The sequence below is a fragment of the Prionailurus viverrinus genome, chromosome C1 (genome assembly GCF_022837055.1).
Source record: "Prionailurus viverrinus isolate Anna chromosome C1, UM_Priviv_1.0, whole genome shotgun sequence".
NCBI lineage: Eukaryota > Metazoa > Chordata > Mammalia > Carnivora > Felidae > Prionailurus > Prionailurus viverrinus.
Window position 1 is genome coordinate 172,922,860 of NC_062568.1, and position 25,595 is coordinate 172,948,454.

Below are 25,595 nucleotides of genomic sequence, written 5' to 3' on the forward strand. Positions count from 1 at the left end.
CCAAAGAACTCCAAGTGGTTTAAAGTCAAAATCTTGCCATTAATACTGTGATCCATGGGAAGGAGAATATGTCACCTCCTTATTATCCTCATCTTTTATATAAGAAAAATTACTGAAGCAACTAAGAAGTAACTTTGGGAAAAAGGACCAGCAGAATTCTATCTTTTGAATGTAATCTGTTTTCCAGGTGAAATGTTCTAAAGATTAGGCTAGTCAACCAAAGAAGATACTTTTAGACTTTTTTTTGCATGGATATTAAAGGTACCACATATCTTTTGTTGCTTGTTGTTATAGAAAATTACAGAAACTCTAATTCTATAGAAATTATAGAAATTCTAAAGCAGAGCTTTAGAAGTGCAAACAAACAATAATCCTCAGCTCTAATCTGTTATAACATTTATAGAATTCACGCAATGTTATAAATTATATATAAATGTATATATGTATAGTGAACATTTATTGATTCTGTGCTCATTCAGTACCTTACAACAATGTTTTGAGGTAGATCTAGCCACTTTTCTTTATACATGAGAAAACTAAGGTTCAAAGGTTGAATAACATGCCTACTAAGGTCACAGTTAGTGAGTAGGAAGGCCAGGTTCTAGCTGTATGGGTCCAAGATCTAAACCATGAACATTTCCTTTATCTTTTAAAAATAAAAACACTTAGGGAAAAATGTTATAGTCCTTGATCAAATGATTCAGATATGTTTGTTTTCTACAGGTTTAGATTTTCTTTAAGTATAAATTTTCTAGATGTTTTTAATTGTAAATGACCAAACATTTTGGGTATGCTTTATAAAACTCAGCCAACTTTTTTTAACATAATAAAAAAAAATAACTAATAATAACAACATAAATAGTCATTTTCTATGAGGCTTACAATCTTAAGTGATATCTCGGGAAGAGATACTACATTACATTGTATTTATATGACATATTCGTATTAAATCACCATGCCTCGAACTCTGAACTCACACTGTGAAGAGAGATAAAAATTCCAATGCCTTTAATTCATATTTTAAAAATGCTTCTCTTATCTCTGCCGTAAGAAACATGCAAACAACACAGATTTTTTAACTTTTTTCATTTTAAAACAAATATAAAGTTAACACGCTTATCCTTTCAAGTATAATCATGAGACGGTTTTGAAGATTTTGAAGAGTTTCCAGATCTCAGACAAGCTGGCATTTGTAAAGTCTCAAAACAAAAAAAAGAGGCTGCCTCCTGCTTTAGAAGCACAGTCTAAACAGAAGTCACTCATTTATCATAAAAATAGGGTGGCTCCAACTATAAATCTTCAAACTCGAACTTTTATTTCCAGATGGGAAATACCAACAATAAAATTTTCTTTTCTTCTTAAAGTAGAAGTTGAATCTAAGCGAAGAGTAAAAAGCCAAGGGGGAGGAAAGAATAAGAAAATGGGTACAAGTGAAAGAATTCATGGTGCAATTTGTTCTAATAAAGATGCAATATATACTGCAATAGCAAAATCTAAAAATAAAATGGAAACCAATAAACATATTGAAATAGATTAAGATATGTTTCAATATTGTATCCTTCCCCTTCTGCTTTCATTTGAGAAAAGAGTTTGATAGTAGCATTGTGAGTTATGCCTTAGTCATAAAAGCTTCATTTTCACACCATGATTAACCCTTCATGTTAACACATGCAAAGTGATTCGATCTGAATCAATACTTAGAAAAATTTAACATTTCCCCTCCAAATGATTGCTGAAAGATGGCCAACTTTAGAAGCTTAAAGAAAATTGCAAGAGTCAACAACAAAAAGCAGTGAGTAGGTAAAAGAGGAATTTGTGTTGAAAAATGAGTAGAAGTTCAGGCTTCTCCTGACATGACTGGTTATAATGCTCTGCAGAAGTAAAGGGAAACAAAAAGATTAGATTAAACTTACTATAATTCCATCTGCGTGCTTCTCCGCATTACACTGGTCCTTAAGGAGAAATGTTAAAAATATTAACTTCATTCTTTTAAGTAACTCCTTCTGTACTTTCTTCCCTATTAAGAAAGCTTATTTTACTATAGGTAAGTAACAATGTTAGACTATCTCTTGGCTTCTACAAAAATTGTAATTCTATTTGTACACTGCTAACCAAACACAATTCTATCACTGGCTATAAAACAAACACCACCAACAATTATTTTTTCTCTACAGGTATTTAATTGAGTTCATTATAGAAATAACTTATGGAACTGTGTACTCATATTGGTACCAACTATTAAAAGCAGATACACTAATTTAGGATGGAAGACCCTGAATATTTCTGGGTTTAATTTTATAGTATGTTATAACTACCCACAACCCTTAAACTCTCACTGCAATTTAAAGAGATGACAATCATATACCCTTAAAAACTTGGGACAAACACAATTTCCTATATCTGGCTGTAGGCCCAGAATTACACTTTTCCAAATAGATGGTCTGATTTTTGTTTCAGTAAATATAATCACTGTATCCATGGAATCACATAGGAGCGAATGCCTGGCAAATATTTCCCATTTATTATTTCACTTATTCCACCAACAACTCTATAAGGTAGATGCTATTATTATTCCCATTGGACATATGAGAAAATTGAGACAGAAGGTGGGCAGCCAGGATTCCACAGTCCAGTTTCGGAACTCATGTTCTTAATTAACTAATACGCTCTTTTGCCTTGCTTCTCCAAGCACATACTTTAGGAAGGTGGTGGAAAGTTACCAACACATATTCATTTCTGTAATTATAATCCACCTATTTGCATTATATAGATAATATGTTTAATTTTAAATAAAACTGTTTAATGTTTCAACTCCATAGTATGAGGATATTTAAGTTTGAATAGAAACCAGTATCTGGTCTTGGTTTTATTTTTTTTTTTCTTTTTTTTTTTCAACGTTTATTTATTTTTGGGACAGAGAGAGAGAGACAAAGCATGAACGGGGGAGGGGCAGAGAGAGAGGGAGACACAGAATCGGAAACAGGCTCCAGGCTCTGAGCCATCAGCCCAGAGCCTGACGCGGGGCTTGAACTCACGGACCGTGAGATCGTGACCTAGCTGAAGTCGGACGCTTAACTGACTGCGCCACCCAGGCGCCCCTGGTCTTGGTTTTAAACGTAATGTCCACGTTCTATCTCACATACCTATAACTTTTTCTTTACTGAGTTTACTCAGAAATCTTCATATTGAAGTGTCAACCAAGAGCACTTTGAAGATTTGGGAATAAGTTAACACTAACATAGCAGGGCTGTCTGCCTGCGAAGCTGGCCTCTGACCATTCTCTCTGATAAGGGTGGCTCACTGTACCTAAACTGTATAAGCAAACAATTTGTTTGTGCTGACAACCTGTTTTCCTTCTCTAAGTCTGGAATCTTGATAAGTGCTATGTAGAAAGTGCTTACTTGACAAAGCTCCAAGGTGTTGAGTCTTTAATGAGCTTCCCTGGTAGACATTTTACACATGTTGTCACAATTTGTTACTGGAGAAATTAAGCACATTCTATGCAAATCTACTGGGAGAAGACAGACAGAAGCTTGTGCCTGTTTTTCTCTGGATTTTGCCCCATGTGCCTTTTCCCTTTGCTGATTTTGCTTTGGATCCTTTGCTCTAATAAACTGTACCTATGAATATCCATCATGTCCTGTGAGTCCTCCAAGCAAATCATCAAACCTAGAGGTGCTTGTGAGAACTTCTAGCACAGTGTGTATCTTTCACATATCCTTGAGAATATCTGGCATTTTGTTATCTATGTAATTCATATTGGGGTTTTCCCCATTTGAAAAATTAACTATATATTTAGAATATCCAAAGTTTCAGTAATTCTTAATGAAGATAGTTGAAAATAAATTATTGGGAATTCTAGAGAAAGAAATTAGAAAGTTTCTTGCTCAGATGACATTTTGATTTAATTATGGCTTTCCCCTATTAATTTCTAAATATTGGTTTTTCCAAAGGATTTCTTAGAAAGGAATATTATACACATGTGATAGATTAAATTTTCCAGAAATGGCCCCAACAAGAGGTAGTGTTCACATCCCTTACACTAAAACCTTTGTGACAGTCTCTACCAGTAATTACAGCAGAAATGACTGTATGTGATTTCTAACGTTAGTTCATAGATATGTCACAAACTTTCTTTCTCCTTGTTTTCTAGGAGAAAACAACCAACCCAACCAACCACCATACTGTGAGAAAACCCAAGCAGCTGTAAAGAGGACTCTATGGAGAAGAATCTAGGCCCCCAGCCGAACTTTGCAGTGTGTGAGTGAGCCATCTTAAAAGTAGATCCTCTAGCCGCCCCCAAATTATCACAGGTGACACTGCATGAAATATGAACAAGTCATGAGGTCTACCCAAACTGCAAATTTGTGAGCAAAATTTAAATCACTACTGCTATTTTAAGACACTCCAGTTTAGACTGCTCTGTTATGCAGTGATTGATTACTGAAATACTATGTTATATATACACACGTATGTTATCTAAAAAAACCACTTTTAATTCTGGTGTAATTTAAAATAAATTTCAATATGTGACAAACTCCCCCCCCGCCCATTAATAATGAATGATACCTACAGGGAATTTTAATTGTTTTTAAAGGGTGTATTTTTAAGAAAGAGAGGCGGGGGAGTGGGTGGGAGGGAGGGGCAGAGAGAGAGGGAGACACAGAATCTGAAGCAGGCTCCAGGCTCTGAGCTGTCAGCACAGAGCCGGATGCGGGACTTAAATACACAAACCATGAGATCATGGCCTGAGCCGAAGTCAGACGCTTTACCAACTAACTGAGCCAGCCACCAGGCACCTCATCTACAGGGTATTTTAAATCAGGATTTATTATTCTTGTTATTGTTGTGGTTTGTCTTTTAAGGCAGAGTCAAAGCTAGATGAACCCATAGACTATTAAATGCTTTCCTATTAATCCATTCCCATCATGTACTTTAGGAATTTTGTTCTACTACTTAAAATTAAAGCTATATTGATCCCCCCTTCCCCATTTTTCTTTTTAAAAACTATCCTGTTTTTAAGTATACCACAAATGGCTTTTAATTAGGATCAGTTAAAGCTAAACCTCAAGTATTACTGAACTGGAGATTTAATTGAATTCAATATGAACTATGCTAATGAAACAAAGAAAGGGTCTAATGCTACTTCCCACTTAAATTATACCATACGTTTATCTGGTTCTAAGTCCCTTATTCCTTAATGCAAAGGCTATTCTCTTCTCTGAACATACCAGCATGACTGAGATCTGGAAATATGATAATGAACAAAAACATCAGCACAACATAACCTGGATTTCTGATTTCTGACAACTGTAGACTCCAGTATTTTTAAAACCATACCTACCAATAAAATACATGAAATATATCCCCATCTCTCTAATAAGGCAGTATAGTCTAGTAAAAGCTCTCATAATTATGGACCAATACACTTATTATATGAAACAAAAAATAAACATCTTTTGATGACAGAAAATTTCTAATTCAAGTTTGATGAGATTCAACAAATGAGGCTGGGACAACTGGATATCCACATGCAGAAAATGAATTTAGACCCCTACCTCACACCACAAAGATGAACTCAAAGTGGATCACAAAACTATAAAACTCTAAGAACAAAACACAGGAATAAACCTTTGTGATCTAGGATTAGGCAATGACTTTCTCAGGTAAGCCACCAAAGGCACAACCAATAGAAGACTGATAAATTGGACTTCATCAAAAATAAAAATATGCATGCTTCTCAGGATGCTATCAAGAAAGAGAAAAGACAACCCACAAACTTGAAGAAAAATTTGCAAATCATAGATATGGATTTGTATTTAGAACATATAAATCACTCCCAGACTCAATGAGATTTAAAACAAAACAACTAAAAAATGGGCAAAGAATTTGAATAGACATTTTCCCAAAGATCTATGAAATGGCTAACAAGCACATGAAAAGATTATGAACATCACTATTTCTTAGGGAAATGCAAATGAAAACCCTGAGATGCCACTAAGAATGGCTAGACAATCACAGGAGTGATCTCATCATATTCAGAGGTTCCATGAATCCATTATTATTTTTTAAAGTACAGTTGACACACAATGTTACATTAGTTTCAGGTGTACAACACAGTAATTCTATGTAATTCTATGATTCTGTACGTTACGCTATGCTTATCATAAGTGCAGCTACCATTTGTCAACATACTATTACAGTATCATTGAGTATATTCCCTGTGCTGTACCTTTTATCCCTATAACTTACTCATTCCATAACTGAAAGCCTGTACCTCCCACTCTTCTTCACTCATTCTGCACCACCCCCACACCCCCTTCTCTGGCAACCACCAGCTGTTCTCTGCATTTATGGGTCTGTTTCTGTTTGTTCATTTGTTTTGTTTTTTCAGATTCCATATTTAAGTGAAATCATATGGTATTTACATTTACAGTTAACCATAAGACAGAAGCATTACGCAGGTGGGCCTGATCTGATCTCATGAGCCATTAAAACCAGAGAGCTTTCCCTGGCTGGTTGCAGAAGAGAGATAAGGTCAGAAATGTGAACCATGAGAGGATATGATATGCCACTGCTGGCTCTGAAGATAGAGGGAGACTGTGTAAGGATGAGACAGAGGCCTTTAGTTGCTGACAATGAGTTCTAGCCAACAACTAGCAAGGAAATGGGGACCTCAGTCCTACAACAAGGACCTGAATAAGCCTAGAAGTGGATTCTTTCCCAGACCGTCTAAATAGTTCAACCTGTCCAGACCTTGATTTGGGCCTTAAGCATACAATCCAGCCCAGTCACCTTAGAGTCATCTACAGAACTGTGAGCTAATAAATGACTGCTGTTTTAAGCCACTTAAAAAAAAAAAAAAAAAAAAAAAAAAAAGGACAATCACAAATATTGGTTGAGGATGTGGAGAAAATGGAATTCTAACATACTGATTGTGAGTGGGACTGTAAAATGGTGTAGCTGCTTTGAAAAGTAGTTCAGCAGTTTCTAAAAAAGTTATTACCATATAACCCTACTAATGCCACTTCTAGGTATACAGTTAAAATAAATGAAACATATCTCCACACAAAATGTAGACATTTACTGCAGCATTATTCACAGTAGCCAAAAAAAAAGGGAAACAACCCAAATATTCATTAATTGCTGAATAGACAAAATGTGGTATATCTATTCAGTGGAATGTTATTCAGAAATGAAAAGGAATTAAGTCCTGATACATGTGACAATATGAGCCTTGAAAACATTATGCTAAATAAGCCAGTCACAAAAGACCACATACTGTATAATCCTAATTATATGAAATGTCCAGAATAGGCAAATCTAGAAACAGATTAGTGGTTTCCAGGGATTGGAGGAGGAACAGGGGTGAGGGTAGCAAAGAAAAGAGGAACAGGGAGGGGGGTGACTGCTTAATAGATACAGTGTTTCTTTTTGGAGTGATAAAAACGTACTATAATTTGAATATGGCAATGACTGCACAAGTTTGTAAATATACCAAAAACCAATGAAGTGTACACTTTAAAAAAATTTTTTAATGTTTATTCATTTTCTGAGAAAGAGACAAAACGTTAGTGGGGGAGGGGCAGAGACAGAGGAAGACAGAATCTGAAGCAGGCTCCAGGCTCCAGGCTCCATGCTGTCAGCACAGAGCCCTACGTGGAGCTCAAACCTGTGAACTGTGAGATCATGACCCGGGCCGAAGTCAGACGCTTAACCAACTGAGCCACCCAGGTACCCTGAAGTGTATACTTTAAATGAGTAAACTTTATGGTATATAAATTAGTATCAATAAATCTGTTTTTAAAAAGTCTGATGAGAAATTAACAAATGCTTATGAAAAACAAATAGTCTATGAAGAAAAATATTCTGGGGAGAGAACCGGAGATCCCAAGACAACTTAAATATACAATCTACTTTGAGAGGATAATCTAGACCTGTACTGTCCAGTTTGGGAACTACTAGTCACACGAGGCTACTGGGCACTTGGAATGTGGCTAGTTCAAAGTGTAATATACACCCAAGATATTGAAGACTTAGCACCAAAAAAAAAAAGACAGAATATGAAGTATGTTGAAATGGTAGTATTTTGGATATATTGGGTTAAATAAAATACGTTATTAAAATTAATTTCACTTGCTTATATGAATTATGGCATATGGTCTTATCACCTAATCTTGATAAGGAATTGGTCAAATCCTCCAATGTAGAGGCCTCCCAGGTTATTTCTGCTTTATTCCACCTTCCCCGCCACCCCCTCCCGGCCACTTCCTCTGCAATTTCCCATGAGTGAAACACCAGCTGCCTCTATCTATGGTACAAAGGAAGAGTGAAATTTTCTGAACACTGCCCACCTGAAAATCCCACTAACCCAAGTGGTACCCAAATTTTGCTGCATATTAGAACTACCTGGGAGTTTAAAATCCCAAAAGCCCAGGTAACACCCCACAGCAGCTACAACACAATGTCTGGAAATGGGAGCCAGACACGAGAACTGTTAAAGATTCTCGAGTGATTCCAACAGGTAGCAAAGTTTGGGAGTCAATACATTAATCATTTAGGGAGGAGGAAAACTTGTGGGAGAATTAAAATGAAAGAATCAAAACTGGAAGGAGTTTAAAATCCTACCTACAGCATTCTGCCTCTAACAAGCTAATACTAAATAAATTCCAAACAACAAAGGCATCAAATTAGCTATCCTCTTATATCCCTTTGGGGTCTCAGGTGGCACTCTCTAAAAGTAGCTGATTTCAAGATTTTATTAACCCACCAATGAAGAACAGTCCTCCAAAGTGACTGTAACAATTCATATTCCCATCAGTATTAGACAGAAGTCCTCCCAGCACAACAGAGAGGTGGCTAAAAAAAAAAAAAAAAATCATACATAGAGTAGATACACTAAACTATGCAACCATAAAAAATTATGTATTAGATGGGATGCCTGGGTGGCTCAGTCGGTTGGGCGTCTGACTTCAGCTCAGGTCATGATCTCACAGTCTGTGAGTTGGAGCCCCCCATCAGGCTCTGTGCTGACAGCTCAGAGCCTGGAGCCTGCTTCAGATTCTGTGTTTCCCCTCCCTCTGCCCCTCCCCTGCTCATGCTCTCTGTCTCAAAAACATTAAAAAAAAATTTTTTTTAATTATGTATTAGAAACATTAATTCAAAATTCACAATTATTGGGCCCCTATTATGTGGCAGGCAACTGTTCTGGGCACTGAGTATACAGTGGTGTTTTACAGTGAATATTTGTGTGCCCTGCCTTCTACCATATTCAGATGAAGCCCTAACCTCCAGTATGACTATTTGGAGATGGGGGCATTTGTTGAAGTAAATTATAGTTAAATAAGGTCCTAAAAGTGGGGTCTGGACCTAATTAAGTGTTTTTATGAGATACCAGAGAGCTCTCCTCACCATCTCTCTCCCTATATCCCTCTGTCCTTTCAACCTTCTCCTTCTCCTTCCCTCCCTCCCTCCTTTTTCTCTCTCTACTCCTTGTGCACACCATCAAGGAAAGACCACGTGAGGACATAGTGAGAAGGTGGTGGTCTACAAGCTAAAGAGTCATTACCAGAAACCAAATTGGCAGGAACCCTGATCTTGAACTTCTATAGCCTCCAAAACTGTGAGAAAATAAATTTGTTGTTTAAGCCACCCAGTCTGTGATGGTTTGTTATGGCAGCCCAAGTAGACTAATACAAGGGTAAATAAGACAAAGTCCTTAAGGAGAGTACAGTCAGGTGTAAACAGACAGCAAACAATATATCAAGTGAATTTGGCTAGTGATGCAAGGCCATGAAGAAAAAGACCACCAATGGGAAGTTAGACATTATTTAGGTAGAGTGGTCAGGAAGGTCTCTTCAAAGAGATTTCATGTGGGCAGAAATCTGAATAAAGCAAGAGAGTGAGTCCTGGAAATATGGAGGAAGTGCCTTCCAGGCAGAGGGGAAAGTAAATACACATCCCTGAAGCAGAAAGCGTCTGGCCTGAGAAAAAGAAAACAAGCCAATGTTGTTGGAATAACGTGATCAAGTGAGGGCAGATGAGGTGAGAGAGTAGTGACAGTTCAATTGATATAAGTTATTATAAGCAGTTTAGATTCCAAGGGAGATGCAAAACCATTTAGGGGGATTTAAGGAGGCAAGTGAAATGATCTGATTTACATTTAGATTTAAAGATACTCATAGAATTCATATAGACTACATATGTAATTTAAGGGATGTTTTTGTACACTGAAAGCCTTTAATGAAGGCTTTTTCCTTATGGAAAAAACTAAAAAGCCAACTTGATTTACTTAATCTATGTTACCCCTTCTGAAGGACCTTGAAATATAAGTCTATCAAGCTGGGCTAGAAAAAAACAAAAAAACACAGAGAGGTAGCAAGTACAGACTAAACAGTAGAAACTTCCAGTAGAAACTGAGCTCCTGGCTGCCTCAGTCAGTGGCGAGTGCTGCTCTTGATCTTGGGTGAGTGCGTGTCCCACATTTGTAGAGATTACTTAAAAAATGAAAAATCTTTAAAAAAAAATAGTAGAAACTTCCAAAAAGGAGTGTTAGTAATTTGAATTGTAACTCATTCCAAAGACAGAACACGGAAAATGTTCTTGACGGGAAGCTAAAAGGTGAGCTACTCAAAGAAGCTAGGCAGTCTTGTTTTACATCTATCTAAAAGTTTTGAATGACTTGTAGAGATTATCCAAACTGGCCTAAACACTATCAGCTCTTCTATTTCCTCAATCTTCTAGAGAAGGCAGTATGAATCTCTAAAACACCTACCTATTCACACTGAGCATGGTATAGTTCACTGCTTATCTATATATTGTAGAGGCTTTTGGGTAACAGTAGATGCCCACCTACCCATGTAATTTTACAGTCAAGAAAAACAGAAACCTTACCACCTCTTTTATACCCCCAACACTATCCTCCCTTTATAATATATTCTCATCCACAGAAGCAGATGAAAAATTTAGACATATACACAAGAAATCAGGCATAGTGATAAAAACAAAACAAAACAAAACAATACACCAAAAACCTAGAAAGTGAACACAAGCCCTTAAATTCAGACACTTTAATACTGGATCTAGCCTCAGAAGAAAATGATATTGACCTCCTTTAACTTATATGGTGAATATCCTTACTATCTAAGCACAAATGGATTGTCCTATACAATTGTGTTATTAACAATACTAGGTAAAAAATGACCATTACTGGGCAAACAAATATATGCAACTGAATAAGTAAAACAGGCCAGTAATTAAAAACTCATGCAAACATCATTTCCCAACTTGGCTGCTGAATTGCCTGCCCACCCTCTTCTAGCCACTGGCTAGAAATACAGAGGTACAGTCAGATAGAAACAATCAGGGGACATTTTTTAAAATTCTTATTTTCAAATCCTAAAATGCCTATTTCTCAAAATACCAGGCAATCAAATCTACATTTAAGTTGAATACACCAAAATTTTTCAGAAAAGCAGGCACAACGCCATGAAATTTTTACCTCACCACAATAATTCAAAATACATTTTATTGCATGAATAAGGAACAGCAATTAAAGTAATGGTTCACTGATGTAGTTTAGTACTAGAAAAAAAAACTAAAAAAATATATATTATATACATATAATACACACACACACACATATATATCTTTTATACTCTTTGTTATGGATGAGAGAAAGAACTCTTGCTAAAATTTAATTCCTTTTTTCCTAAGAAAAACTTTTCTGTGAAAAGTTTTGCAAAGTATGCCCTTGTTCCAAAGCAGTATAATGGGTAAAGTGGAAGAAAGGAGTGAGTCATTCAAATGTGCTCCCCTCCTTCCCAGTCATCATATCAGAAATTACCTTATCAAAACCAGGCACATGCTGCTAAGGTAACACCCAAATACACAGTTGTTCAATAGTACTAGGAACCCCACAATTTACTGCAGAAAGGTAATATATTTCAGAACCAGGTCACCGGACTATTAAAGAGAAATGCTATTACAATTTTTAAATCTCATTAAATTAAAGGAATCAAAAGTAAAATTTACTTACTTTAGCAATCTGCAGCAACACAATGCAGTGTTTAATTGATTCTACCATGCTCTGTAAAAACAGGACACTGATTTTAGGATCTTGCACCAAATAAAATGGTCTTTTGATACAACTTTAGATATAAAAATCAGTTCAAATGTACAAGATTTAAGTCTATACTATACAAGAAATACCCTCTCTGGATATCTGGTGGGTTCTACTATATTGACAGTGTCAGATGAAGTTATCATTAGCAATTCTATAAACCATTAAAGAATGCCAAAAAGGGGCATCTGAGTGGCTCAGTCATTAAGTGTCCAACTTTGGCTCAGGTCATGATCTTGCGGTTCACAAGTTCAAGTCCTGTGTCACGCTCTCTGTTGACAGCTCAGAGCCTGGAGCCTGTTTCAGACTTTGTGTCTCCCTCTCTCTCTGCCCTTCTCCCACTTATGCTCGGGCGTGCTCCCTCTCTCTCTCTCTCTCTCAAAAATAAACATTAAAAAATTTAAAAAGAATGCTAAAAATTGTTAATTTATACTGATAACATTCTAAACGGATTTTCAACACTTCAAACAGAAAGAAACAGGGGGCTGATTAACTTCCAAATTCTTAGATCAATGGCAGGTAACCCTAATGTAAATTCCTAAAATATCTATTGAAGACTTTTATGGAATTATGGAGAGTAAAGGATTCTAACCCCAATACTGGTGAACCTAGAATACTACTACTTTGTTTTCAAAAAGGCTTTTATCAAAATGTAGATCTTATGAGTAGCCTATTACATAATGTCAGAAGGCCAGTACATCAGAAAGCTTGAATCATAATATATTTTAATTATAAGAGAATATACGTTGTGCATGGATGACACCTTTTATCCAAGAATCTCAGACAGACAAGACCAGAAACAAATAAAATGGCACATGAAGTCCATTTCAATTAGAGGGATTATTTAGTCTTTTTAACTCCTTTAGAAAATAAAATTCTTTTTTTTTTTAATGTTTATTTATTTTGAGAGAGAGCAAGCAGGGGGGGGGGAGGGAGGGAGGGAGGGAGGGAGGGGGGAGAGAGAGAGAGAGAGAGAGAGAGAGAGAGAGAGAGAGAGAGAATCCAAAGCAGGTTCCACACTCTCAGCACGGAGCCCGATGTGGGGCTTCAGCTCATGAACCATGAGATCAAGACCTGAGCTGAAATCAAGAGTCAGACGCCTAACCAAGTCACCCAGGCTCCCTGAAAATAATAAAATTCTTAAACAGCCTTGTAAAAAATTCATAAAAATTAAAATCTCAATTGTTCTTAATAGTGGCAGCTTAAAATAGAAACAGCATTTTAAAGTACTTTCTATTTTATTATTATTTTTTTTTTATTTTTTATTTTTTTTTTATTATTTTTTTTTTTATGAAATTTATTGACAAATTGGTTTCCATACAACACCCAGTGCTCATCCCAAAAGGTGCCCTCCTCAATACCCATCACCCACCCTCTCCTCCCTCCCACCCACCATCAACCCTCAGTTTGTTCTCAGTTTTTAAGTCTCTTATGCTTTGGCTCTCTCCCATTCTAACCTCTTTTTTTTTTTTTTTTTCCTTCCCCTCCCCCATGGGTTCCTGTGAAGTTTCTCAGGATCCACATAAGAGTGAAACCATATGGTATCTGTCTTTCTCTGTATGGCTTATTTCACTTAGCATCACACTCTCCAGTTCCATCCACGTTGCTACGAAAGGCCATAATTCATTTTTTCTCATTGCCACGTAATATTCCATTGTGTATATAAACCACAATTTCTTTATCCATTCATCAGTTGATGGACATTTAGGCTCTTTCCATAATTTGGCTATTGTTGAGAGTGCTGCTATGAACATTGGGGTACACGTGGCCCTATGCATCAGTGCTCCTGTATCCCTTGGATAACTTCCTAGCAGTGCTATTGCTGGGTCATAGGGTAGGTCTATTTTTAATTTTCTGAGGAACCTCCACACTGCTTTCCAGAGACCTCTCTGACCTCAGCCGTAGCAATCTCTTACTGGACACATCCCCAAAGGCAAGGGAATTAAAAGCAAAAGTGAATTACTGGGACCTTATGAAGATAAAAAGCTTCTGCACAGCCAAGGAAACAACCAACAAAACTAAAAGGCAACCAACGGAATGGGAAAAGATATTCGCAAATGACATATCGGACAAAGGGCTAGTATCCAAAATCTATAAAGAGCTCACCAAACTCCACACCCGAAAAACAAATAACCCAGTGAAGAAATGGGCAGAAAACATGAATAGACACTTCTCTAAAGAAGACATCCGGATGGCCAACAGGCACATGAAAAGATGTTCAGCGTCGCTCCTTATCAGGGAAATACAAATCAAAACCACACTCAGGTATCACCTCACGCCAGTCAGAGTGGCCAAAATGAACAAATCCGGAGACTATAGATGCTGGAGAGGATGTGGAGAAACGGGAACCCTCTTGCACTGTTGGTGGGAATGCAAATTAAAGTACTTTCTAATGCAAAGCCAGAGTTTTTCAAACACATAACTTACATTTGTTGTTTCTTTGAGAGTTTCAATTTTCTGTGAAAAATGAGATGTTTTAAACAGAAATAATCAGAAGCACAAAGAGATATTATTTTCTACTCATCATTTAAAGAATTTTACTAAAATGTACTCATAACTCTGAGTACAAGCAAGTTGGAAAGGGAGTACTTTTGGTTATACTTTTTAAAACTTATATCAAACATTAAATAAAACATTCAGATATTTTACGGATTATGGATTACAGGATTAAAAAGAAAATGATTACATCTGCAAATAAAATTCATGTGATTCAATTCAACATTTGTAAGAATACAAAACATTTTTATTCATTTTATAAAAAACGACTCTTTTCTATAGACTGATTCACTATATGATTTTAAAACACGTGTTTCAGAACTACCTTGAACTTTGCCAAGCTGTTTAAAAATGACATGGGACTAAATTCCAAAACTAAGAATGGAAAGGGAGCTAAACATGAGTTACAGATACTATTATCAAGTGTAAAAGAGCCAAATGCAAAGCTACAGTCAAAAGAAACACACACAAAAATAAATGATACTGCATTAGGAAATCTAATCAAGGAAGAAAAAATGTTAACTGGAAGAAAGCAATATTCAAAATACAAAGTAATTGTCAGAAATTCACAGAGGGCAGTAGGGGAAATATAATTAAAGCAACACTTGTTTTGTTTCCTCAACTGTGGCTTCTTGTTTATTCTGCAAATTCTTGCCAGTTTACTATATGAAGTGACCACAAATCAATTTAATAAAATAAACTTTCTACCTTCAACATTTAAAAACCTCTAAACAAAGAACTTACTCCTAGGAAGTACCACTCCTAGGAAGGTGGTACTTAACAAAATGGGCATCATATTAAAAATTTTGTACATTACCCTTTCATTTAATTATGAAACCGTAACAGGAATTCCCCAGAACCCCCTGCCCCCTCTACCCCGCCCTGGTCTGTACAGCAGTACTACCATAAACAGTAAACAGTACTATTATAGTAGCCAAAACACTGATGTCCTTCTGTTATTTCTCTAAAAGGCTCTTGGTTTTAAAATGGTTTAAGGCAAAATAATGATTATAGAACTTACCTTTCTCTGTTCATCATCTTTGCAGTTTTGAAGTTTGTCATCAAAAAGCTACAGGATTAAAAAGAAAACGATTATAGTATCAAGCCACTTTGCTATATTGTATACATGTACTAAACATAAAACAGCAAACCTTAGTTCTTGAACACTTTTCTTCCAGGGATGATCTACATGTATTTTTAAGGTAACGTACATTTTTCCAAAGGACTGTATCAAATCCAATTCTACTGAATTATTTTAAACGGTCAAGTTCAATTACTCTGGTAGAATTACAAGCAAAAGAAAACATTCTGAACTTAAAATATCAACTGAAACCTAAGCTTTTTCTGCTCTGTGATCCAAGTTTATTAACACTTCTTTTTCTTCCCAGGACTTTTGCTTTTAATTAATTTTAACATTTATTTATTATTGAGAGACAGAAAGAGACTGAACATGAGCATGGGAGGGGCAGAGAGAGGGGGAGATACAGAATCTGAAGCAGGTTCCAGGCTCTGAGCTGTCAGCACAGAGACCGACACAGGGCTTGAACTCACAAACCATGAGATCATGACCTGAGCTGAAGTTGGACATTTTACCAACTGAACCACCCAGAAGCTCCTGCTTGTAACTAATTTTAAAGTAGGAATTGAAAAAGACAATTTCAGTAATAATAAATGAAGTAGAGAAATCATCTCTCGCAACCCCCAATCCCCAAAATGGAAAAACCAAGGCCTTTGAAATTGAACGACTTTAAAATTTACCAGTTTCAAAGAACTTTAAAACAGAATATGAATCTAATCTTATCATGCTTTCTTCTAATTATGTCTAGATATTTATTTTTTAATGGCCAAAAAAGTGCATTATACAATTTATCAATATAAATCAGAGATAAAGATCTATGAATAAGTCACCCAGATCTTTTAATAAGTCAGCTTTAAAAACTGCTGAGGAACCATCTAGGGGTTCAAATTAACATCAAATAACTTTACATTCAGAATGAAGCTCAGTAACATTTACTACTTTATACCACTCCAGTATATAAACTAATGCCATACCTTTAATTGTTCTATCAAGATTTGTAGGTAAGCATCGGCCTCTGTAAGTTTCTTATCAAAGTCTTGGACACTAGGAACAAATCCTGAATCCAAACCCTAGAGAAAAAGAAAATTTGTAATAAATCTAACAGTACCCATGCAATGTTTAATAGTACAGAAGATAGATACTTCATCCTTCATACATGACATTTCAATTTTTGAAGTAAAAATAGTACTTTTACATAAATAATAGGCATATTTAAACTATCTAAATTCTCCAAGAATAGTGGTACATCAATCTCCCTCATGAACTTCTAGCCCTGTTCCCTTATCAAACATGTGCTGCTGCTTAAATTAGGATTCACCCTGTTCTTCAGAATCATTTTCTTCTCTCCCAAAATGGCTCCCAGTGATATCCAGAGCAACAGTAATTTAGATAAATAACCTCGATCACCACCTTGATTACCTCCTACTTTACCCCCACTTTGATTCCTCCAGTCCCTTATCTTAACTTCATATTCTATTTAGTTCTCATTCCCTAACCCACCCCATTAGCACTGATGCATTCTCCTCCTTCCTTATTAAAAAAGAAAAATGAACCTCAAAATTCTCACCTCTTCTAAGAATAGGGCCCTCTCTAAGTGAAAATGACAATACTTCTGTCTTAATCAAGTTCCCTACTCACTTTCACCCTTGGCATGAACACTACACTCTGGACACGGTGTAAATGTTTATTTATTTAAAGGGCCCACTCATTTCTCAGTTTAAGGGTCCAGCATTTGCATGTCCCACTTTTTGTACACTAAAAATTTTAAACTTCAAGAGCATGGGATTCCTATGTTTTAACTTTACTCAAAAGTAATCATCTCCGACTGAAAAACACATCAATCCTAGGTGTAAAGACAAAAAGTGGGGTGCCTGGCTGGCTCAGTCAGTGGAGTGTGCAACTCTCGATCTCTGGGTTTTGAGTTTGAGCCCCATGTTGGATACAGAGATTACTTAAAAATAAAATCTTTTAAAAAATAAAAGACAAAGTTGGAGACTGAACAAGACTACCAGCCTGCCATACTTGCATGCCCAAATGTCATGCAGTTAAAAAAAAAAGGGTCACAAACCACTAATGTCACAATCCCAACCCAACCACAGAATTCAGCATTGAATGGGTAAAATATACCAGTTAAACATACCATACTTGATTTTCACTTATTGGCCAAAACATGCTGATCATTTTCACATTCCCAATTTAGTAAATTGAGGCCAGGGTTCATTGTGTATTATACCAACACCTCATCTCTGCACAATACTTTATTATTACTAAAGCACTTTTACAACCATTATCTCAAACACCAGACTGAGACTGTATAGTATGGAAAACAACAATGGGTTGGCAAGCCTGGTTTCTAATTGCAGCTCAGCCACTAACAGGTCTCTCTAAGCTGTTTTCTTAACTGCCAAATATAGGCATCCTCCTCATACTATTATTGATACCACAGGTAGTACTTAAGACAATTACTAATACAATCAATTACTACTATTAGCATTTATTGTTGCTCTTGCTTCAAATTCTGAATCAGAACAGTAAAAAAAATGAAAACAAAAACAAGTCATATTAGACCATGGGAAAATCAACTTAGCTTGTAACCCATTTTCTTTTTCAAATTCAAAGGCAATACAACTGCCTGGTTTTTTTTAAATATATACATGTAAAGAAACTGCTTGAATGAGTATTAAAATATCCCTTCCCAATGAAATGTCATGCATAAAAACAAAATTTAAGAAAAATCATAATAAACATCGTGTATAAAAAACTGTGGTTTAAACATTTTCATTTTAAAAGATAATCCAAAAAACTTCCTATTAAAAACATTTACTATATAGAGCATGATAATAAAAGATGTGGAAAAGGAAGGATAGATCCATTACATTTCAGAGATACTACAGTACTGCATTATGAAAGAAGGAAGTAATTTCTTTGTATGTTACTGTACCACAGAAAAATTAGAACTGCTTGGCTTAGTTTTTGTTTCACACAGCAATGGAACATAACCGCCATTAACGTAACTATAAGATCTAGTTAAAAATCAGTAAAATACATTATGCTTGCTAAATATTGGAAAGGTTAATGGCGTAGTCATAAATAAAAGGTAAAGCATCTAAATAATTAGAAAATGTAACTTTTAAGAATTTTCCCTCTTTTGAATCCAAAATGTAATTAACATATTATTTTGAACAAATCTGATTAAAAATCCTCCCATAAATAGAAATAAACTGGATTTCAATTACTGAGATCTAAAACCCACCTAAATTAATTCTTAAAAAACAATCCTTTGATGTTGCTATAATCATAGAACCTCAACCTGGTTCTCTTAGACCTGCCTCTAGATAGTCCTCCACAACATTCCTTTAACCTCAGAATAAACTCCACACGTCGTAACATCCAAGTTAAAGATCTACTCACCAATCTATTTTTATGTAATGTATAATAGGAGGTTTATAACAAGAGTTATTAGCGTAAAAGCCCAGCACTAGCCTAAACTTTCTTGCACAGTAATCCATACATCTCTAATGTACTTAAACAGAAAATGTATAGTTGCCCAATCTGCAATCAATAAAACAACATGCACACATTTATCAACATGGACAACTGATAGTAATTAAACTGCTTCCTCACACTAGAAGAAAATACCAAGTTGTTACTATGTATTGTGACTTACAGTACGTACACAGAAACAAAGCCATCTCTAAAACCTCCCACCTGAAGTTACTTTTACAATGTCTTTGAAAGTCTTCTAGGGGCGCCTGGGTGGCTCAGTCGGTTGAGCGTCCGACTTCGGCTCAGGTCATGATCTCACAGTTCGTGGGTTCAAGCCCTGCATTAGGCTCTGTGCTGACCGCTTGCTCAGAGCCTGGAGCCTGCTTCAGATTCTGTGTCTCCTACTCTCTCTGCCCCTCCCCCGTTCACACTTTGTCTCACTCTGTTGCTCAAAAATAAATGTAAATAAATAAATAAATAAATAAATAAAGTCTTCTAGTCTTTAAATATCTCAACAGGCAAGGAACTCGTTACCTCCTAACATATACTATTTCATAAAAATTCCCTTTAAGTCATAACTATTCCTCTTTCTATTCAACATTTACAATAAGACCCTACACTTATTCATGTCCTTTTTAATGGAATTTTGTTTTAAAACAAATTATCAGAATATATAGCCCTTTACACCATGTTGAGAATGGTCTTTCTTCAAAAGAACTAAGAACAAACAGAGCAGATCCTTTAAGACAGCGTGTGACTTCATATTTCTTACAGGGGCATCTTATAGTAACTCTTGAGAACAAGCTGGCTGGGTCAAGCAGATGTACCACTCATTCAATACTATACCCTCAGGGATAGTTCAGCATTGAATAAATGTGTGTGGCACTGACTGCAGCATCTGGCAGCTACTGATGCCTTGACAAGGGTCTACTCCACTCCCCCTCCTCCCTAAGATTCCTCTTGCCTTTCTGTTGCCTTCATCCTCCCCTTTGTCTACCCCCTCACTCCCTTCTTCAGGTCTTTCTTTTCTTCCCTTTTGTCCTTTAGCAGTGACCAAAGTGGTTTTGTTGCACTTTTGGCAGTCAGGACCAAAGAGGTTGCTGCTCCCTAATTTACTATATTGATGAGCCATAGTTCTCATTTGATGACTTCTGTGTGAATTCATTTAAAGTTTCAATTTTTTTTTTAACATTTATTCATTTTTGAGAGATGGAGAGAGACAAAACGTTAGTGGGGGAGGGGCAGAGAAAGAGGGAGACAGAATCTGAAGCAGGCTGCAGGCTCTAAGCTGTCAGCACAGAGCTCGATGCAAGGTTCGAACTCAGGAACTGTGAGGTCATGACCTGAGCCGAAGTCAGACAGCCAACCGACTGAGCCACCCAGGTGAACCTAAAGTTTAAATTAAACACAACTATTACAGAGAAGTAAAGGCAAATGATCTGTGATGTAAAAGAAATTAAATTGGAACAAAAGAAACGAAACCTGTAAGTTACATACATCCATAAAATTAGAAATCAACGTAAAAGGGGAAAAAAAAGCCCCTTTATGTGGCAAATATACTAAAAACAAAACAGTCTCTAGTTTTCAAGAATACTTTGCTAATAGGGGCATCTGGGTGGCTCAGTTGGTTAAGTGCCCAACTCTTGGTTTCGACGCAGGGCATGATCTCACAGTTTGGGGTTTCGAGCAGTGCACCAGGCTCTGCGCTAGCAGTGTGGAGTCTGGTTGGGATTCTTTCTCTCTCCCTCTCTGCCCTTTCCCTATTCTCTTTCTCAAAATGAATGAATAAACATTTTAAAAACAAAAATCACAACAACAACAAAGAATCCTTTGCTAATAAAGGAAGCTATAAAATCAAGACTTTATAGCTGTATAAAAAGAGTAAAAAAATGATTCGACACCAGCCAAGATCTATATATTCAGTTTAAAATATATAAAGAGAGAAACATTTGGCCCAATTTCAAAAATAATATCTAGACTGCCAGAAGAACATCAGACTGCCTCAGAGCTGTACATAAGTACTTCCTACTATCTTCCTAATACTTATATTGAATAGCATCACTTCTCTTCTCAGAAAGCACTTCAAAGCTAACAAATGTCAGCAAAATTAAATGAATCCCTATTAATGACTTCAGTTGGGGCCATTAAACACTATTTATACACACACATAACCAAATGCTTCACCTCCATTAAAAAATAAAAAGTATTGCAAGGACGTCCTTAAAACTGAAGTACATATGAACGGTAACTGCTTTGTAGAGGTACTCTTTTAGTAAAATAGTACAGGAGGCAATTTTTGAGGCAGGCAGTTAAGAGCTTTTAAAGTAATTCCTGGTGACAGAGGAAGAGTAATGAACAGTGGAGGTAAAAGTGGTAAAAGGTGGTTAAAGGTCTTGTTGAGGTCAGAATCGGGAAATAAGAAAGTCATGAGTAATCTGAGGAACGGAGGAGATTAACACAGAACAGGAAGGGCTATGGCTGAATAAATAACACTGTGAAATTAACAAATGAGTAATTATTTTCATATCAAATCTTATTTTACAACAAAAACATAAAGGACTAAGTACTCTATACTCTGCTTTCTCTTATATAGGAATAGTATATAATAAAAATATGTTGCAAAAAGAGAAAAGGAAAATATATTAGAGAAATCAGACCATGTAAATCTCACAGAAAACTTCAGAATAACAAGAAAACAGAATAAGTTATCAACAGTAGAATTGTAAAGGGGAGTAGCAGCTTAAAAATTTAACAAAGGAAAAACACCAAAGAAAACAAGCCTCCTAATGAAAAAAAAAACACAACATGAATCCAGACAAAAGTAGATGATTTTTTAAAAACTAGCAAAATACACACCCGATAATTAAAATAATGAAAACTTTGCAGAAATGTCGTTTTGATAAAATATGAGAGTATTTGGAAAGTTTAAGTTCACAATTAGCAATTTGAGATGACATGCATCACAGATAGGCTTTCATCCAATGAAAGAAGTATAGAGCATACTTACAATTCAATCACTTACAATTATTTTTGAAAATTCAAGAACTGGAGAGATACCAGAAGACTGGAAAAAAGCAAGTGTGGTACTGATCTTCCATAAAAGTAAGGAAAAGAGAGAATAGAAAGTTACTTTACCATGCTGTGAGTCTGACATCAATAATTAAGTAAAGGAATAATAAGAGAAAAACCTGTAACTGAATATTCAGAGGAAAAGTAGGTACGTGAGCAGCAAGTGGCAAATTAAAAAAAAAAAAAGAATATTTTATGCAAACTTAATGGCTTTTCTGTTCCTTAGAAATGTATTTGCAAATTAAGTTTTTTGAGAAATGACACCATTTTGTCTCCTTATCAAATGACTTAAAAGTTGGCTTAATGATGAAAATAGTATACTAAAGAAACCAGAAATATTAATCAGATTATGATTTTATGTCAAGTATACTACTCTGTGATTTTCTTGGATTGCTGAAAACCTGAAAACATTTATAATCCCTATTGTCTCTGTGGTTTATTCACCTCACCTAAAGGAATTTCTGAGGGAAGAATTTCTATTTTTAATCCTAAAGACTACTCCAGTATCAATTCATTTGGAGTGAAGATTATCAATTCAAAATTGTCAACAAAACTGAGCCTATTACTAAATACTTTCCTCCACTGTAACTTCACGCTATTTTCCATTTAAGTCAATGTTCTGATAACCTAAGGCTCCAAAGCAAGTTCTCTTTTATCAACATGGTAGCTATAGTTAACTTACCAGCACTGCTAGGTACCCCAAGAATATCCTATAAGGTTTTTTTCTGTAGTTCTAACACCATCAATTCACCATGGATGTACTATATTAAAATCTTTTCACAGTATTAGGTCCTCTGGTAGATACTTTATAAGTTTTCTCATTTGATTATCACAAGACAGTAAGGTAGACAGACATTAACCCTATTTTTATAAGCATTTACCCAAGTCATGAGGCAGGAGTTTTCTTTAATTGGGATTTCAACCCAGTCCTTTGACTTAAACCCGTTAAACTTTTCTCTTAAATCACAATAATGTCTGAAAAGAATTCATGGCATAAGAGCACTAAAATGTAATAGAAAAACTGCCTGAAGAAGCTTGAGGTAGCTAAAATGGGCACAAGCTTTAAGGTCAGACTGATCTAGTTTTAAATCCTGAATCTGCAACTTCCTAACCAATTACCTGCATGATCTGGCCAAGCTACTTTCCCCACTGCCATTTTCTCATCTAGAGATGGGCATAATAACAAACCATTCAAAGTTGTTGGATAAATGAAATGAAAGAATATCTGTAAAGTAACACAGCAGTAAGTTTTCTACTTCCTCTTCATAATCTGGAATCATAAATAACCAGGATTCATTATCTCCAGGGCCTAACTAGTGCCTAACATAAAGAGGGCACTCAATGAATATTTGATAAAAACAAAACTGATTAATAACCAGATAATACCATAAAACATATGCAATTTTAATAGAGACCCATAATCAAAAAAGGATATAAGCCTAAGTGAAATTGTATTTAATGTTCCTTTAAAAAAGGAAAACAGTAAGTTGATAAATTCTGAAGATAACAGTAATAAAGATATGAGCAATACACAAAACAAGTCATAAAATACAGTTATAGAAAATAGATCAGAAAAAAAATTCCATATGAGATTTTCAGGAAAGTATTGGGTATTAAGCCTGAATCACAAAAGGTAAATTGTACTGAATTATTATTGTGGTCACAAAGAGTCAAACAACATAGAGAAAGCCTTTTTCACCATAAAATAAACTGATTTTTAAAAGTACATCAGCTCTTTAAAAAGGGAATCACTTTTAAGTTTAAAAAAATGGCTTATGCATAGTATTAAGTTTCTGTTTAAAAAATATATATACCACAAAGCAAACGTGAATTGCTCATACAGTTGGGAAAGAGAACTCCTTTTATGTACAGACATCGGTGTCAAAATTCATGAACTTGAATCATAACTCTTAGCACAACTGCTTATTCTTCATGATCTCTTCATCTAATGCTGACCCTATATGTAACCTAAGAACTTACAGAAGGAAACACTAATACTGACTGCATAAAATGACTTGGTTACAACTGCACAAAAGAGGTTTGGGATTTGTACCATTTTCCTCTGTTTTTAAATCATTGATAGCTTGTTTTTCCAAGAGTTCTCTCAATTTATTCAATAAAGTCATATAAAAAGTCCTATCAAAACTAAATACAACAAATAAAAACCTGAAGTTTATGAATAGGATGACCACATATCCTTGTTCATCTGGGGTAATCAATGTTTATGCCTGTTGTCTCAGAAAAAAATTATTAGCAGCCTCCTTCAATCTCAAAAGTGTTCCAGTCTGGACAATAAATTGTATGGGCTCCTTCTCTATAAAGAATGTAGCTAGCATCCTGGAAAGTGTGTGAGATTGCCTCTGAGTTGTCAGAATGCAGCAAATTACTTAAAACATTGTTTTAAATGAAAAACGAGGTTAAAGGCTCTCAATGTAGAAAGCCAATTACAGAAGTAAGGCTTTAACATAACTCAAGGTAATTAATATTAACTGGGTGCTCACCTTATGCTAGCTAAATGGAGACGTAAATAATATAAAATCTACGTTTTTTAAAAGTTATCTTATTTATACACATATTCCCCTCTGAAATAAAATGCAAGTAACAAAACACATGAAATACATCATGTATTATTACCAGGGATGGGGATTAAGGAAAGGGGGTATATGAGACAGGGACTGGTATAGTTTTTAGTTTATACATTCACTTGTCTCTGATTTTTAAAAATAAGTATATATTTATTTTAATTCAAAAACATGTAAAAATATTTGGAAACTGCAGGTTTATAAATATTTTTCAAAAGTTTTATTAGTGTTTTAGCTTGCAAAATTATTCTCTTACAATTATCTATAAATGCGTAAAATGTCTTGAGAGTAAATTTGACAATACAGCTGCTCAGGTACACCTTTCCAAGCAAAATGTAGCATAACAGATTTATAACATCATTTACAGATCAAAAGCACAAACTAGCAAAAAAAAAAAGGGGGGGGGCACTAAAAAATTAGCAATCAACACTATGTTGAAATAAATGCCAAGAAGAAAAATAGCCAGTAAAACAAAGCAGAATACTTATTTTTTTCTATATCCTTCCTGCCAATAACATAATAACTCAACATTCAAGAAAGCAAACTCATGAAAGACAAAAACACCCACTACATCACTCCCTCTAACAAAGCCCTGTTTGACCATGTGATGGTGGCAATCAGCCAAAGCTTTTCTTTTCACACACTAGCTGTCAGGCTATTGGCCATCTCTTTCTTACAAGTCACAGGTTAACTCATTCCAAGATTTATATAAGCTCTGAGTGACTAACTAGAATGGGATGGAAAAAATACATTCTTCCTTTCC

The 25,595-nt window shown here is 35.5% G+C and overlaps 1 protein-coding gene across 6 annotated transcripts in view; it reads right to left on the reverse strand.

The window, feature by feature from the left end:
• OSBPL9 (oxysterol binding protein like 9) overlaps positions 1–25,595 on the reverse strand; it is a 186,576-nt gene that overhangs the window by 32,040 nt on the left and 128,941 nt on the right. For 4 of the 6 annotated variants that reach the window (XM_047872191.1, XM_047872193.1, XM_047872194.1 and 1 more), the window contains 5 exons: positions 16,670–16,765; positions 15,639–15,686; positions 14,549–14,578; positions 12,038–12,088; positions 1,914–1,952 (listed from right to left, as the gene is read on the reverse strand). In XM_047872191.1, the coding sequence (XP_047728147.1) occupies positions 1,914–1,952; positions 12,038–12,088; positions 14,549–14,578; positions 15,639–15,686; positions 16,670–16,765 (264 nt within the window). Of the gene's footprint in view, positions 1–1,913; positions 1,953–12,037; positions 12,089–14,548; positions 14,579–15,638; positions 15,687–16,669; positions 16,766–22,203; positions 22,222–25,595 lie in introns of those variants that run through there. The other 2 variants (XM_047872196.1, XM_047872192.1) reach the window with 2 other exon arrangements.